We start from the raw sequence: 15,975 nt of genomic DNA on the forward strand, positions 1-15,975 counted from the left end.
GGCACTCAGAGTGACCCCATTTCACAGGATCCAGGATTTGTGGTACCAAGTGCACCTCAAGGACTGTGTTCAGTTTTGGCCCCTCACTTTAAAAAGGACATTGAGGTGCTGGAGCAGGTCCAGAGAAGGGCAATAAGGCTTGTGAAAGATATGGAAAACACATCCTTTGTGGAACAGCAGAGGGAGCTGGGTTTTTTTAGTCTAAAGAGGCGGCTAAGGCGGGACCTCATTGCTCTACAACACATGAAAAGAGGTTGTAGTGAGATCGGGGCCGGTCTGTTCTACTGTGCCTGCAGCGAGAGAACTAGAGGAAACGGCCATAAGTTGAAACGGGGGAGATTCAGACTAGATATTAGAATTTTTCCCCCACCTGTTATGGCGGTCAGGCATTGGAATAGGCTGCCCACGGAGGTGATGGAGTCACCATCCCTGGGGGTGTTTAAGCATCTGAATCTGGCGCTGGGTGATGTGGCTTAGGGCTTACAGTGGCAATGCCGGGTGGACAGCTGGACTGGACGATCTCAAACATCTCTCCCAACCCTGACGATCCCAGGATTATACATGATCCTCACAACCCTGCCCCCTTTCCTGCTCCTCCACACATACACGCTGGCAGTGGCGGCCAACAGGTGCTTCTTTCTCACACACTTGAAGACCATGGGTAAGAAATGGAGACGCCTGCACTCCGCCTAGACCAGGAGGAACGTGTAACGCCAGGTAAATCTCCAAGCGTTCCGGTTCCGCGGGCTTTCCCCGGTGCCTTTCCCGCCGCGGGGCGGGGCCGAGCGGGCCCGGGCTGTGGCGGCGGAGGGCGGGCCGGAGGTGGCCGCTCCCGCTCCAAGATGGCGGCGCCGAGGAGGAGTCTCCTGCAGAGCGTGAGTGGCATCTTCCCCCCCCCCCCCCCCTCCGTGCATACGCGCCCCCCAGGTGGGTGCGAAGGAGTCCCCGGGCCTCCTCCTCACCCGGCTCCCGCGCTGCCGAGCGGGCAGGGGGAGGTCTCCTCGCCGTGGGGTGGTGGGTGGCTGCTCTTCCGCCCCCTGCGCCGCCGCAGAGCAGGGGGTCCCGGGCTGCGGGGGTCCCTGCGGGATCAGCGATCCGCGCGCTGGGCTGGCCGGCCGCTCTGCAGGGCATGGCGGGCGACAGGTGCCTGGGGGGCCGTGCCAGCGCTGCGGGCTTCAGGGTGCCCCGCTGTGTGAGGGGGCAGCTGGCATCTGCGGGCCCAGCGAGAGATGGCGTCCCCAGGGATGTCTCTCCAGTTGCTGGCTGCACCAGCAGGCCCCAGTCCCTTGTCCTGGTTGAGTAGTCCTGGGAGAATCCAGAGCTTTCCCCTGCGCTCCCGTGCCAAGGGTGCGTGAGGATCTGATTCACCGTAGGAACAGCTAAGCTAGTGCTGTGCTGTATGGAGCGCAAAACTTGCGTGCAGATTTCACATCTAGTTTCTTGTTAACGAGAACCGAAGTGCAGCTAGAGCTCAGCTTCAGAGGAAAGGACGTGGTTAGTGATGCTGTTCTGCAGCGGGGAAATGTGCAGTTATTGGCTATGCTACTCGTTAGCAAAGGGAGAAGGGTTGAGAAGAGGGTGCGGGTGGACTGGTAACTTGTACTGGACCACGATCCTCACTTCACCATGCTTGGGGTTTACATGGTCTCTTTCCTCTTCTTGTCTGCCAGGAACAGCAGCCTAGTTGGACAGATGACTTACCGTCCTGTCATCTCTCTGGGGTGGGCTCAGCTCCAAACCGTTCTTACAGTGCAGATGGCAAGGGGACAGAGGGCCACCCCTTGGAAGATAACTGGTTAAAATTCAGGTAAGTGGGTTGCACCTAGGACACCTAATCCTGCTGGCACAAGGGCAGGTAAAAGAGGTATTAGTTTGTCACACAGGATGTGGAAGAAGAGGGTGGGGCCTGAGCAGGCAAGAGGTGTCTAGGGGAACTTGCTACTTTCATCTGTGTCTTACAGAGAAATCTGTGACCTCTTTGCTTATGCCCTCTTGGCAGGAGTGAGAACAACTGCTACCTCTATGGTGTCTTCAATGGTTATGATGGCAACCGAGTCACCAACTTCGTGGGTCAGAGGCTCTCTGCAGAACTGCTGCTGGGCCAGCTCCACGCAGATCACAGTGATGCTGATGTGCGTCATGTTCTGCTGCAGGTAAAGAAGCTTTGAGTGGGAGCAGCTCCTGCTTCTTGCACTACCCACCTCCTCTTTGCCATCAGGGGAGCAGCATCTGGTTTCTCTGGGGGTTGGAAACATCTGGTGGTTGCAGTTGCACTCATCCTGGACATCTGTAGTGCTTTGTTTCACTCCTACCTCATCCCATCTGTCGCCTGGCTCTGTCAGCACAATGCTGAGAGCTCTCCAGGAAGCTGCAGCCAGTCTTCCCTGGACGTGTAGACCTGTCATCTCCTTCACAAGTCAGCCTGTGAAGGAGATGACAGTGAGTGAAGGGGAGAAGTTGATGTGTGGGGAGGTGGATTAGTGAGTGTACTTTCTTGAGAGACAGGATCAACACAGAAGATCAGATAGGTCTCTGACATTGCTGTGAATGTAATTCTTTTGGTGTTGTCTTCTGTTTTGAATTGTTCCAGATTGTTTTTACAAGCTGTTAAGGAGTTGTTCTGAAACAATGGTGTTTCAGCATGCTGTAGTGGTCCTTAGAAAGTCTGTATGTACAGTGATTATGAGCTGGTCTTAGAGAGGTGAGGATGGGTAGCCCCAAAGTCTGTAGGCATTGGATAAGAGCTTAATTTCTCCTTATGGACTTTCTTAGGCTTTTGATGTGGTGGAAAGGAGTTTCCTGGAGTCCATTGATGATGCTTTGGCAGAGAAGGCTAGCCTGCAGTCTCAGCTACCAGAGGTAATGTAACCTTAAGAGCAGAGTTTGCTGGAGATCCCACCTTCCAGCTTGCTGGATGAGGTTTGGGCATATTAGTTTGATCCAAGGGAGGCTGTAAGTGAAAGTTACTTCTCTGTGGTTCTCTTCTGGAAGCTTTCATGAAGTGAAGCGAGTGCCTTGGTCCATTTTCCAGAGTTCCCATTGTTCATACTGGCACTGCTTAGACCTGACATTGGTTATCTGAGTAAGGAATTGAGTGTATCACAGCCTGTCCATGTGGCTCTTCCAGGACAAATCGATGCAGATGAGAGGAAAGGCCTCAAATTTGCATGACATCTGGGCAAATATGGGCCCTGTTCTTCAAGTGTACTAGACTGTCCTCTCCAGAATCACATGAAAGCTGTGTTATTTGCTAGGATTGAACAGAAAATTTTATGTCTTGTACAGGCAAGACACAAGGCTAAGACATGTCAAGATGAGTCCTCCCCCTACAGAATTTTTATTCCAGCTGTGATTTCTGTGTGTTCAAGCTTCCCCCTCATTTTGGCTTCCAGGGTGTCCCTCACCACCAGCTCCCTCCTCAGTACCAGAAGATTGTGGAGAGATTGAAGGTTGTAGAGCAGGAGATCTCTGGAGGAGCCATGGCTATTGTGGCTGTCGTTCTCAACAACAAGCTCTACATCGCCAATGTGGGTGAGTTGGTTTTTGTCAGTGGCTCAGTCTCAGCATTCCTAAGGATGGCAGGGATTCCAAGAAGTAAAAGAAATTTGAATGTGAGGGGCAGTGTCTTTGGTCTGTGGCCAAGCAGTGATATGCTTGCTACTTACACAAGCACTTGAAATCAGCCTGGCTGTTCATCCCTGCAGATGTTGGCTAATGTGGTGCATATGGCCAAAGAACAGAGGGAAAATGGGTTGAGAGGAGTAGTGCAGAAATAGAGAACTTTCTTGGAAGGTACTGGCTCAGGTCGGGATGGAGAGCTGCCTAGCAGGCTTACTGTGCTGCTAGCAAGGCTGCTTTTTGGAGATCATGATGAGACACTACATGAGCCTTTCTCTTCTTTTCTGTCTTTATTCTCATCTCTGTTCCTTTTCCCTTTGGATGTGTTCTCCCTGTTAACGGCAGAGCTATCTGGTGCCTCATCTCGCTGCTCCCACTGCAGGTACCAATCGGGCATTGCTATGCAAGTCCACAGTGGATGGACTGCAGGTGACCCAGCTCAACGTGGACCATACGACAGAGAATGAAGATGAACTTTTTCGCTTCTCTCAGCTGGGTGAGTATTTGGGTTTCATGTTCTTAGCTGAGAACATTGCATGACTGTTTGTCTGGGGGACCAGGAATTACTCAAGCCACAGGAAGAATAAATAACCACAAAAAGAAGCTTACTATGTTTTCAGATGACAACATAGTCATTTTGTGCCTTTCTCGCCATTCTGGGGCTGCTGGGTGAGCAAGCTCAACTCACTGACCCAGCAGAAAACTGTGCTTTTGTTTCAAGTTTTGAGTGTTAGTTTTGTGTCCAGCTGTCAGAGTGGCATTGATTTGCCCTCCAGCTGTTGCTGTAGTCGATAGGGAGGCAGGAGTGGAAGCACAGAGCCAGAGGGTAGAAGCGAAGCAGGCAATGTATGACGGCTCCTGTCGAGGCAAACCTCAGTTATACTGCTTTAAGTTCTGTGTGATGCCTCACCCTCAGGATTGTACATTTTAATTTGCCTTTGTACAAGCTGTTGCTGAAAAAAAGCAGCTTCACTTCAGACAGAGCCAGGCCAGGCACTGGCATTTACTCATCTCACATCAGTAACTACTGAACTCATAATGCTGACATCCTGCTTTAGGTAATTTTCCTTTTCCTTTACAGTGTTTGACATATTTGCGTTCTTGGTCTAGAGCTAACCCAGACCACTTGTGTGATTGCCAGTACCAAATTCGTCTTATTGAGATACTTTGGGCCTGTACTTTTATATAGCCAAAGTGGCATTCTTCAATAGATTCACCTGGCAGATATATTCTTATTGGGTGAGGCTGTTGATGTGGTAATTTTTGCTACTAGGTCTTGTTTTACTCTATTTCTCTTTCATTCTCACTTTTACTCCTACTCCTGCACTAGGGATATGTGCTGTGAAACAGAAAACTGAATACAAGAATCCAGGGAAAGAGACTTTTTGACTGTATTTTTACTAACAAAAATGCAGAATTTAGCTGCAGTCCATAGGAGAACAGGGATCTGTTAGATGTACCAACCGTAACTTGGCACAGCACTGGTGCTCCTGTCTACAGTCCCAGCAGAAGGAAGATCCTGTGGAACAAAACAGTGTGCACAGGCTGTTTTGTGGGCCCAAGGGAGGTTGTTTTCGGGCTAGGTTGAAGCACAGTCATAAGAGATAGTGGGGATAGCATTTGTCATGATGGTGCCTGTGCCACCCCTGTCTTGTGGGAAGGATGGGAGAGGTCTTGTGCTTTTTTGATTCTTCAACCAGCACATCACAGCTTGTTCAGTGCCCTGGGAAAGTTGCTGTAATTTAGACATGACTTCTCTTGGCATCCTATGAGCTTCCCTGTGTTTGTGTCTGTCAATGGCATGTACCTCCCTGCCAGGAGCTGGCAAATGAGCCAGGCCATGTTGATGAGTCAGCTGTGGTCTGCAGCAGATGGAGGACTTGTGTCTTACTGCTGGGGTAGGTGTGGAGCCATCTGTGCAATGCTTGATTTGACTCAAAGGGAGAATTTCAGCTGGACCCCTGCCTTCACCTTGTACTGAGGACAGTCATCTCTAGATAAAACGTCGGTGTTTTCTGTCTGATAACTCTACATATAATGAGGAAAGTGGGGTTGCCAGAACAGGCCAGGTAAGTGGATCATCTGCTTCAAGTCCTGCCTCAAATAGTAGCAGCACTCAGATGGTCCCTGTTAGAACCTTCTTCAAGATGGGCTTACTTCCTAGGCCCTGCCAGAGCTATATCACCATAAGTTTATTTAAACAAATACTTGTTTGATCATTGTTCTTCTTTTAGGAGTAGCCCACATCAATTTGAGCACTTGAGCAAATTCAATTCTTGTAGATAGTTCTCCTTTTCTCAGAATCACAGTATGGGTAAGGTTGGAAGGAACCACAGTGGGTCATCTGATCCAAACTCCTGCTCAAGGAGGGTCATCCCCAAGCATATTGTACAGGTTCTTGAATATCTCTAGTGAGGGAGACTCCACAGCTTCTCTCTGCAGTCTCATGTATTAGTGAAATTGCCATATGGAGCTTAGGAACAGGGGTCAGTTACAGGTGGAAGAACAAGCAGAATCCTTCACATATGTTTTCCTTGTTCCTGCCTTCTCATCACATCACACAGCCCAGAGCTGACAGGCACAGATGTTTCCCTGCCTTTTCAGCAAATGTGCAGCCAGGTCTGCTGCTGCTGGTGGCTTTGGACCAGGATGTGGACTTTGTCTCAGGGCCAGCTGTTGCATTCAGAGTATGCCTGTTGGGCTGTGTATGTCTTCCTCCTTCTATCTCCTTCCCAGCTTGGAACTAATGAAAAGGTGTCCCTTGGAACACAAGCTATTCCTTTTCTGTCTCTTTAGCTCCTGAGGACTCTTTGGTGTCTTGTTTTGTCTTACAGTTCTATGTGACTGTGGATATTTCTTTTCTCAGAGGAAGTTCTGCAAGTTTCACAAAGTTAATGAAGCTTTTTTGGTTTTCTATCTGGCAGGCTTGGACGCAGGGAAAATAAAACAAGTGGGAACTATTCGTGGGCAGGAAAGCACTCGGCGCATTGGAGATTACAAAGTCAAATACGGCTATACTGATATTGAACTGCTCAGGTCAGAAAAACTCAGCTGTGGGGTTTCAAGCCCTCCTTTTCTTCATCATCACTCCATTGTCTTATACTATGTCACCATTAAATGCTAAATTACTTTCTCTTTCCAGTGCTGCTAAATCTAAGCCCATCATAGCAGAGCCTGAAATCCATGGAGGGCAGTCACTGGATGGGGTGACGGGCTTCTTGGTGCTTATGTCAGAAGGGCTCTACAAAGCGCTGGAGGCAGCTCATGGGCCTGGGCAGGCCAACCAGGTGAGCCTGCTGACATGAGAGGCATTCTTGTGGCTATTGACTCACTCCAGCCATGTCACCTGCTCTCATACAGGCTGTCCTCCTCATCTGTGCTGTCAGTGCTGGCCAGGCTGAATGCCTGTGCCACCCCATTCCAGTCTAATAATATGGGAGCTGCTTTGCCAAGCCAGTTCTTCTAGGCAGCTGCCTGTCCCTTAGGAGTAGCCCATTAAAGGGAATGGGGATGACTCAAGGCACAAAGGCACATTATCAGCAGGTAAGCATCACAGTCAGATGAGTTGCCATTAAAACTCTTAGATCAGATGGCAGGAAAAGATTTCCTCAAAAATCTCCTAGAAATCTTTCCTCTGGTGATTTTTTTTCCCCCTCTCTGCTCAGGAAATTGCAGCCATGATAGCCACAGAGTTTGCCAAGCAGACGTCACTGGATGCTGTGGCACAAGCAGTGGTGGACCGGGTTAAGCGCATTCACTGTGACACTTTTGCCAGTGGTGGGGAGCGGTCCAAGTTCTGTCCCCGTCACGAAGACATGACACTGCTTGTGAGGAATTTTGGGTACCCCCTCGGTGAGATGAGCCAGCCCACGCTGACACCAACGCAAGGTGTGTTGGGGAGAGTATGAAACAAAATGAGTGAGGAAGATAAGATCTCTTGATTGATCCAGTGCTCACCTCACATTGGGACAGGAGGTAGTTGGTGTACAAGGAATTTTCTTCTTAAACAGATTATTGGCTTTTGAGATGTGGAATCTGTGACAATTTGACAGGATACAGTACAGCATCAAGGGCGCTTTGATACAAATTCTTGGGGTTTTTTGCTGCTGTGCTGCACCCCCAGTTGTTCATGTCTGAAATGCATTTTATAACTTGTTTTCTCCCTTCTCAGGAGGCCGTGTCTACCCAGTCTCTGTGCCATATTCCAGCTCCCAAAGCACAAGCAAGACAAGTGTCATGCTGTCTCTTGTCATGCCTTCTCAAGGCCAGATGGTCAATGGTGCCCATAGCAGCTCAACTCTGGATGAAGCCACCCCCACCCTCACTAAGTAAAGTACTGCTCTCTTGTTACCCACAGTTTTCCCTGCACCTCACACTGTATGAAGTGGTTGAAAAGGAGAGACAGTGTTAGTTACCTGTCAGTCAGTCTCTTATTTGGAGTGTGCACCCCCCACTACAGTACTGACAGCCAGCTGGAAAGTGATTGTGTGAGGAGTGGGAATGAGTGAAGCAACAGCTCTGAAGCCAGCTCTGGCAACATGCCTTGGGAGCAGCATCTGCTGCTGTTCATGGAGGGCATTCTGGCAGTGAGCAGCCCTTCTTTTTGGATCTCGTGTGCCAAGTCTGTTGGTTGCTGTGGACAAAGGGAGTCTGGGTGCCCTTCATTTCAGCAAGGAGGACGGATTATGCAGGTCACCTGTAAGGCTCTTGGAGAGGCTGAGCTCCTGAAATTGATTTGCTTACAGGCACAGATAAGGGAAAAAAAAATGGATAAAGGTTATAACTGGGTCCTCTTTGGATCCACTCTGCACGGTCATACTAGTTAGTGGCTCTGTTTTAGGCTGGGCCCTTGGCACAGCATGGTGTGTACACACTGCACAGTGAAGACGTGCTGTGGGTATTGTGCTCTGTAGCTCCAGAAACAATAAGGCTGACGCACTAAAGCTGCTTTGGCTGCAGCACAGGTCATGCAAGAATACTTTCCTCGCTGCCAGACTCTTCCCGTAAAGCTCATACTGTTCAGGGTATGGGGAGGCCAGCAGACTGCGTGCCTGTTTTTTTCTGCTTCCTCTTTTTTCTTCAGATGCCTAGTTGTTCTTAAGGTGTTCGAGTTAATGGGAATCAGATACCTTTAGATTCTGTCAATTCCAATCAGTTCTCAACACTTTCAGTGCTCTCATAGTGACTGCAACTTTTAACCTGTCTGCTAGGATAGCTTGATCTATGAAGAAACTGGTGCTTGTTCTGGTGCTTTTCTTGTCCAGTGCATCAGGTGGAGTAGAATAAAGATGTTTATGTACTCTCTTTTTCCCTCCTTAGCCAAAGCCCAACTGTGACGCTGCAGTCGACCAATACTCACACGCAGAGCAGCAGCTCAAGTTCAGATGGAGGTCTCTTCCGCTCCCGGCCCACCCACTCGCTCCAGCCAGATGAGGATGGGCGTGTGGAGCCCTACGTGGATTTTGCAGAGTTTTACCGGCTTTGGAACATGGACCATGGTGAGCAGGGAGCACTGACTGTGTCCTAACGTGTATCTGCCTCCTGCAGACGCCTTGTGCTCATCTGTGTGAGCAAAGACTGAGGCAAGAGTGAGAGTGTTCCACTGAGGGCTGCATTCTGCCCAGGGATAACTCCTCTCCAGGATGTGCTGCACACTGAGCAGGGGAGCTTCTGCACTACACACGTTGCCTGTGCCATGCTCCCAATCCTGCCCAGCCCTGGGAAGCCCTGGGAGTAGAGGAAGGGGTCTTGAATGCAGCCCTCACTGCAGGTTTTTGCAAATAAAAGTGCAGAGAAGGCTCCTTGTGGATCATACAGGAGTCGGGCCCATACGAAGGCTACATGTGTGCGTGTGTGTCGGTGTACATGTGTGTGCCTCTGTGTGTGTGTGTGCATGCTGTCATAATGTTTCCACAACTCAGTTCATAATGCTGTGATTCCAGTGTTCAACTCCATAGAAGATACCTCTATTTTGCAGAATAAATAACTTATAGCTACAGTCATTGGTATCCGTGTGGCTTGCTCTCTTCTGTATAATGTCGTGTGTGGGTGTGACAGCTCCTCCTGCTGAAACCTTCTATTCCTCCTGAACAAAGGCTTGCACCTTGCAGGAGGAAAGCTTCTGCTGAAAAAGTGGCCTGAAGCCTTGCAAGTGACTTTAAAACATAAGCTCTTTGTTACTTACTTGCTGAGCTTTGGCACTGAATTATGGCTTAGAGTTAAGCCATAAATACAGGTTATTGGTTTTTGTAGGGAAAAATGCACATTTTTTCCCATAATGTAGGCCATCTGGAATGGTGTAGAAGGCAGGTGGAGTTTCTAATCAAGTTTCCCTGTACAGGCACCTGGTGGTGCACAGCTGGAAGTCACAACTCTGTCGTGTTGCCCTTGAAGATGCAGATGGGCATCCTCGTGTCAGAGTGGGGAGGTGTGCAGTGACAAGATGAGGGGTCCTGGGGCCCTGGGTCACCGGTGTGAGCCCAGGCCTGGACTTGCTGGCTGAGGCGTCGGGATCACGGCAATCCTCCTCTTCAGTGCAGATTTCTGACGGCAGGCGGCAAGCGAGGCTCTTCCCTCCTGCCTTCTCCTCAGCCTGCCTGCTCCCTGCAAACACGGGAGGCCTCGGGGATGACCCGCAGCACCTGGTACCTCGGGGGCGTTGCGATGAGGTAGCAGGTAAAGCCGGGAGAGGGCTAAAAGGGATCAGAAAAGAAGGAGTTCTTTCCTGCATTTATATTTGCGTCCAGGCTTGTCACTTTAGGAAGACGGGGAATGAGAGGGGATTAGGATGATGTAGCATGGGACGGTGTAATTAAGGCCAGTGTGTAGCCAAGCCTTAATGTGTGGTGTGCAAGTTTGAGGTACTTGTGGCATGCTAGCCTGAAAAGTAGGAGAGAAGGATTTATCCCTTTGGATAAATTAAGTAGCACTGAGTGCCCAGAGACCAAGACCTGAGTTTACTGAGAAATATGTGGGCAGGATCACAGCGATGAGAAATACCTGTTTCCCCCGGAAGGCACAGCAGGGATCCCGTGTGTGTGTGTGTGTGTGTGTGTGTGTGTGTGTGTGTGTGTGTGTAAGGGTGGCTCTCTGCCTGTGCCCCCTCCAGGTCCTGCTGGCACGGCTTTGCCCTGCAGGACTGCATGCTGCCTGCAGAATCTTGTGCTCCCTGTAGTTCCCAGGGAGGCTGGGTGTGCTGAACGTGCCAGCACAGGCTCTTCCTGTTGAGACCCTTCCAGCTCTGCCAGGGAGAGCAGTGTTCAATGGCATGGAGGCAAAGACAGAAGAATTGTGGGAGGTTTGGTGCCTTGTCCCCAAGACTGAACATGACAGGGGCTGGCAGTCAGTCAGTCTGCAAGGAGCAGAGAATTCAGGTATCTGAGCCCAGCCTGGCCTTGCTTTCCAGGGCTGCTCCAAAATGTCATTTGACATTTGGAGCAGCCAAATTTGGACATGATAGGGGGTCCTTTCCTCCAGATTGTTGTGTGGCTATTTAACAGGATAGTGTGATCCTGGTACAGACTAAAATGGCCTTGAAAAGGTTTTGTCCTATTCTATGTTCCCTAACCTGGCACAGATCTCAGTAGCTGTAAAAACAAGTTTTTTCTTGCTTATTCCCCCATCCCATTTATCTCTGGTATTTGTGAACTTATACCAAGAACTGTGGGAAACATTCCAGCAAGTGGATGCTCCAGATAAAAGTTTAAGAATTGCCAACACACTTATATAAAGCGGATCATGCAAAACAAACTGATCCTTAGGCATCATTACCAGTTTAGGAAGTATAAAAAAATAAAGTAGATAGGAGCGGGTGGATCACACTAAGCTGTGCCTGTACAGCCACTGGGAAAGAGATGAGGAAAGTAGGTTTTCTGTGCATGCTCTGTAAGCCATGGCTTAGGAGTCCAGGTCAAAGGAACAGACTGAACATTGTGTACAAGGGGCAGGAGGCTCATGAGCCAATATTGGTATTTAATATTGTCTTCAGGGAGTGAGGGGAAGATGTAGGTTGTAACAACAGTGGAAAAAATCTCTGCTCCCCTGCCCCTTTAAAATGAAGAAGTGGCTGGAAGAGGACAGAACCAGAGCAATCTCTAGTTCAGAGATTGCAGGGGTCTTTTTGCATTGTAGTGAAATTGAAAACCACTAGAAATGTAAAGACCTAGACAGAGAAAAACAGTGCAGCTATGCTTCACAGGAGTGCTGGAGAGAAGCTGACAAATTAGGATCTGAATATGTGGGATAAATTTGTCTTAAAGGCAGCTAGTATTATTTTTCAAGAGCTAACCCCTGCAAGACAAGGGTAGAAATGAGAAGTTCTATCCCTAGAACGGGAGTAGTGGAAATGCTTTGCATGTCACTGAGCTCTGGCTACTGGCTGAGAGTCACTGGAGGTGCTCAGGCCAGTGAGACAGGCCTTTGGATGCCACCTAAAACTGAGGTTCTCAGCATCTCTGTAGCTAAAGGATCACCAGGGACTTCTTTATTTTAAGCTCTCCGTTAGCTGAACAACACACCCATTTATAACAAAATCTTTAAATAGCAGAAAATAGCTAGGAAGGGTCATGGCCAGCAGTTAATGCTCAGCTCCAGTAAATGGGCTGTGGGTAAGTCACACAGGGCTTGGGATTCCTTCAGCAGCCAAGGCATCTGCTGAAGCTAAGACAGGCTGGTTTTTTTCCCATTCACTTTTTTGCTTTTGTCACACCCAAACTTTCCAATAGAGAAAAGGCATATGGTGAACAAGTGACATTTGATGCCACCAATGGTCCCTGAATCACACAAGGGTAATGCAGCATCCTCAACTAGAGTACCTGCTCCCTCAGCCACCGTGCTTGGAAGAGGAAGGAATGTGTTCCTCTCCCTTTTCTTCTTTTTCCCCCGCCCCACCACATTAAGGCTTTTAAATGTTAGGAGATCCAAGAGTTTGTGGCACAACTGAAAAAATGCCACAACTGGCCTGGTGTCTTCTCAGGGTGGAGATAGCCACAGCTGAAGAGCAAATCTGCCTAAAAGATATAAATATAATTTAATTTGATAGATAATAGATAGTTGTTTATACAAAGTAATTTGATTTTCCCTTCCTCAGAATGTCTGAGGAAGGGCTTTAGAGTAATCCTGTACAGTTCATTACTCAAGTGACTCGCCTTTCTCCAGTGAAGAGCCTTGCTGGCACCCTAAAACATCCATGCCACTAATGTGACTTGTAAATAAACCACCAGGGAGAGGTTAGGTATTTTAAATCCTACAGCTTTCTGTAAGCATAGGAATGCTATTTGAAGCATTCTGGCAAAAATTCAGTATGAGTACTTATATTCTGCTGACTCAAATCCCCTCCTGGAGTTTCAAATGGATAGGATATTTATCTTCATTTCCCATCTTAACAATTTTGTGTTGTCACTGTAGGTTGCTAAACAACTGCTGTCTCATCAGTGGCTGTATTTTGCTGGTGAATAAAGTGAGCCCCATGTGCATATGAACCATAAAGCTATTTGGAGCCCTTGCATAAGAACCTCAAGATACGTGTAAGCTGTTAATATTTATTATGTGGAGCTGAGAACATCACTGAAGATGGAGGGATTACAGTAACTGAGTTCAGGCTGTTGAACAGCCAGACAGAATGAAAGAGAAAATAGATGCCCTGAAGAAATAAGAGCAAAATGCGTGAGAATTTTTCTGCATGCAGGATTAGACTCCAGTGGAGCATGGAAATAAAAAGGCTGGGAATGCTCCAGAGAGCCAGGGCAGATAGGACAGAGGCAGCATTATGGCTTCTTGCTTGGAGGTGAATTCTCCCCTCTATGCTTCCGCCAAACAGCCATCAGTTCACCCATGGGCTTGCTGGGGTGCAAACAGCAAGAGCCCTGTGAGAAGGGAAGAGGTGTGTCCAAGGCACGTGAAAGAGGATTTGATCTTCTGGGGTATGCAATGCTTGACCATTGGCCCTCTCACTGCTAGGTGTTTCAAGAGCCTTCTAACCAGTTTTCTCTTTTTGTCTCATCTCTCAAAAACAGCATGACCTAGAAACTCTGCATTTCTTCTGCTGGTTTTGCCTGAGCTGGGCAAAGAGTTTTTCTCTTCCTTACAAAAAACAATTGATGATGGAGAACAACATCAGGCCCTTTCTGCAGAGCAAGGTCCTCAGTGAACCAGCTGCTTTGGTGTCCAAAGGACTGGTAACAAGGAAAGTCAAGACTCAGAAAGCAAGAGGTTCTGGAAGGGCAGACAACCCCACACCTCACACTTCAGAAGTTACAGAAATGCTTGTGCATAAAACCCTTGTGGTTACTACAGAACTAAGGTGGCCATCAGCCACCAAAATATCTTGGGAAGCCACTGTGGTTTGTTCCCAAAAGCAGCCACAAGCCCAAGTCATCCAAAACCGAAGTTCCTGAGGTAGTTGGGCATTTCCAGACACACAACTCAGAGAGTTCCCAACCAAAGTGAAAATGGGCAAAGTGGCAGCTTCCAACGTCTGATGGGAGTTGGTTGCTTTGGAAAATTCAGGACTCCTTTCAAAGTAATAGCATCAAAACTGAGCTATTAGTGGTTTCATGTCTCAGAGATTCATAAAATGCCTCACTCCAGCAGCTCCAACAGCAGCAGGCATTGAAGCACAACAGGTAGCTGTTCTTGTTTGCCTGTGTGCTCGGGGCCCCTCCTGCCCTTGTTGGTGCCGGAGCCCCTCAACATCTATCTTGGCTGCAAACCTGCTCAGTAAAATGGCCAAACCTCCGGTGCATCCATGACTTCTGAGGCAGCCAGGCAGGGTCCTGCTCGTACAGCTTGGGAGAGGGTTATCCCATGCACATGGGTAGTGTACGAGGGGAGGGGGAGAGCTCCAGGACCTTGTCTCCATCAAATCTCCAAACCTGCTGTGTGAGGGCCACCAGCCACCTGCACCAAGAAAGGGATACCTCTGTGCCTAGTGTTTGGCAAAGTAGAGCAAACTGGCTGGGTCACCTGGTGTAGCTTTGGCTGAACGTTTGATGCTGCAGTGTGGGTGTGAGGACAGAAACAGAAGCTCATCTCTGAATGGACTTGCCAGGCGCTGCTCATTGGTTCAGCATGGAGGATGACCCCAGTCCTGTAGACAGTTGCTATGTAAAGAGAGAAGTGGCTCATCCACCTCTTTGAAGCAACAAATGTACAGAGAAGGAGCTTCAGAGCTCATCCCTAAAACCCTTACAGCTCTTAAATGCAAATGAGAGTCCGGCACTAATGCAAAATTGGTTTTGATATTAATTCTTCATCCAGGTAGTTCAATAATTTACTGAACTCCCCACCCCTTAATCCAAATGCATTCTGGAGCCAGCTCTGCTTTTCCTTATTGTTCCTGTTGTTAGCTCTTCCAGAATTTCTCATCTGCTGCATTGAGGAATAACCAAAATAGCTCTACAAGGGATTTCTTGGAGATCTGAAGGCTTGAAACAACAACAGAAGGAAAAAAAAAAAAAAAGGCTAGATGGGAAATGGAAAAGGCATGGTAAAACCAACATGCAGTCAATAAAAGCTTTCAGAGATGAGATAAGAGCAACAAAACACAGAATGGCTTACTGCTTGCTAAAGGTGTGATGGGAATATGAAAAAAGCTTTTGCAAATGTCTAGTGGGGGAAAAAATGGAGGAGAAGTGCATCCATTAGTAAATGAGTGTGTGAGTATATCCATGGCTGCAAATATCTGAACTGCAAACATGTGACATTTTTGTTTCTGTCTGTCTTTAGTGGCAAATTTAAGAATTTTGGATAGCAAGGATGTAATTAAAACCTAATAAAGCAGCTTGTGCCTGCTGCAGCAAGCAAGGAACATGGCAGCCTCCCTCCCGAACTCTAAAGGACTGTTCACCTGCATCAAGTGACTCTGTGTTTGCAGAACTGCAGCTCAATTCAGCATGAAAAAAACTCAAAGAGATACAGCACTTAGGTAGTAATAAGGTACAAGGTACAATATTCAATTATTTAGCTGAGGCACATATTAGCTGGTGCTTTTCACCATGAGACTTCATTTTTGGTAAGTCACTGAGGTCCTGCAGCTGTTTAGCACCCAGGGATCCTTGCTGTGATCTCCTTGATCCTCAGCAGTGCTTCTTGGAGAGAAAGAGGTGCAAGAGGACTATGCCATGCCTGGAAGCAAGGTGGGCAGCCAAACATGCCTGCAGTTTGCAGCTGCCATTGCCAACCCCACCACGAAGCCGCTGTTAATTGTTATGCTTGGCACCTCCAGACAGCCTGGCTACATCTGGTCGGCTGCCTGCCAAGTGTGCAAGTGGATGTGTCGTTCTGGGGAGACACGTTGTCGTGCTAATGGTCTTATGTGAAGCTTTAAGTGGGCTGGGGACCTGAGGCTCTCCAAGCAGG

General features: G+C 48.4%; 1 protein-coding gene across 1 annotated transcript; it reads left to right on the forward strand.

Moving 5' to 3' along the window:
* Positions 1-808: 808 nt before the first annotated feature.
* TAB1 (TGF-beta activated kinase 1 (MAP3K7) binding protein 1) lies at positions 809-9,616 on the forward strand. The gene is made up of 11 exons (XM_083860027.1): positions 809-875; positions 1,671-1,807; positions 2,000-2,153; positions 2,773-2,859; positions 3,393-3,531; positions 4,001-4,114; positions 6,543-6,654; positions 6,761-6,905; positions 7,284-7,506; positions 7,790-7,946; positions 8,938-9,616. The coding sequence occupies exons 1-11, from the start codon at positions 843-845 to the stop codon at positions 9,143-9,145; spliced, it is 1,509 nt and encodes a 502-aa protein (XP_083716153.1). The 5' UTR covers positions 809-842; the 3' UTR covers positions 9,146-9,616.
* The last annotated feature ends 6,359 nt before the right edge of the window (positions 9,617-15,975 follow it).

The sequence above is a fragment of the Zosterops lateralis genome (genome assembly GCF_965231275.1).
Source record: "Zosterops lateralis genome assembly, chromosome: 4".
NCBI lineage: Eukaryota > Metazoa > Chordata > Aves > Passeriformes > Zosteropidae > Zosterops > Zosterops lateralis.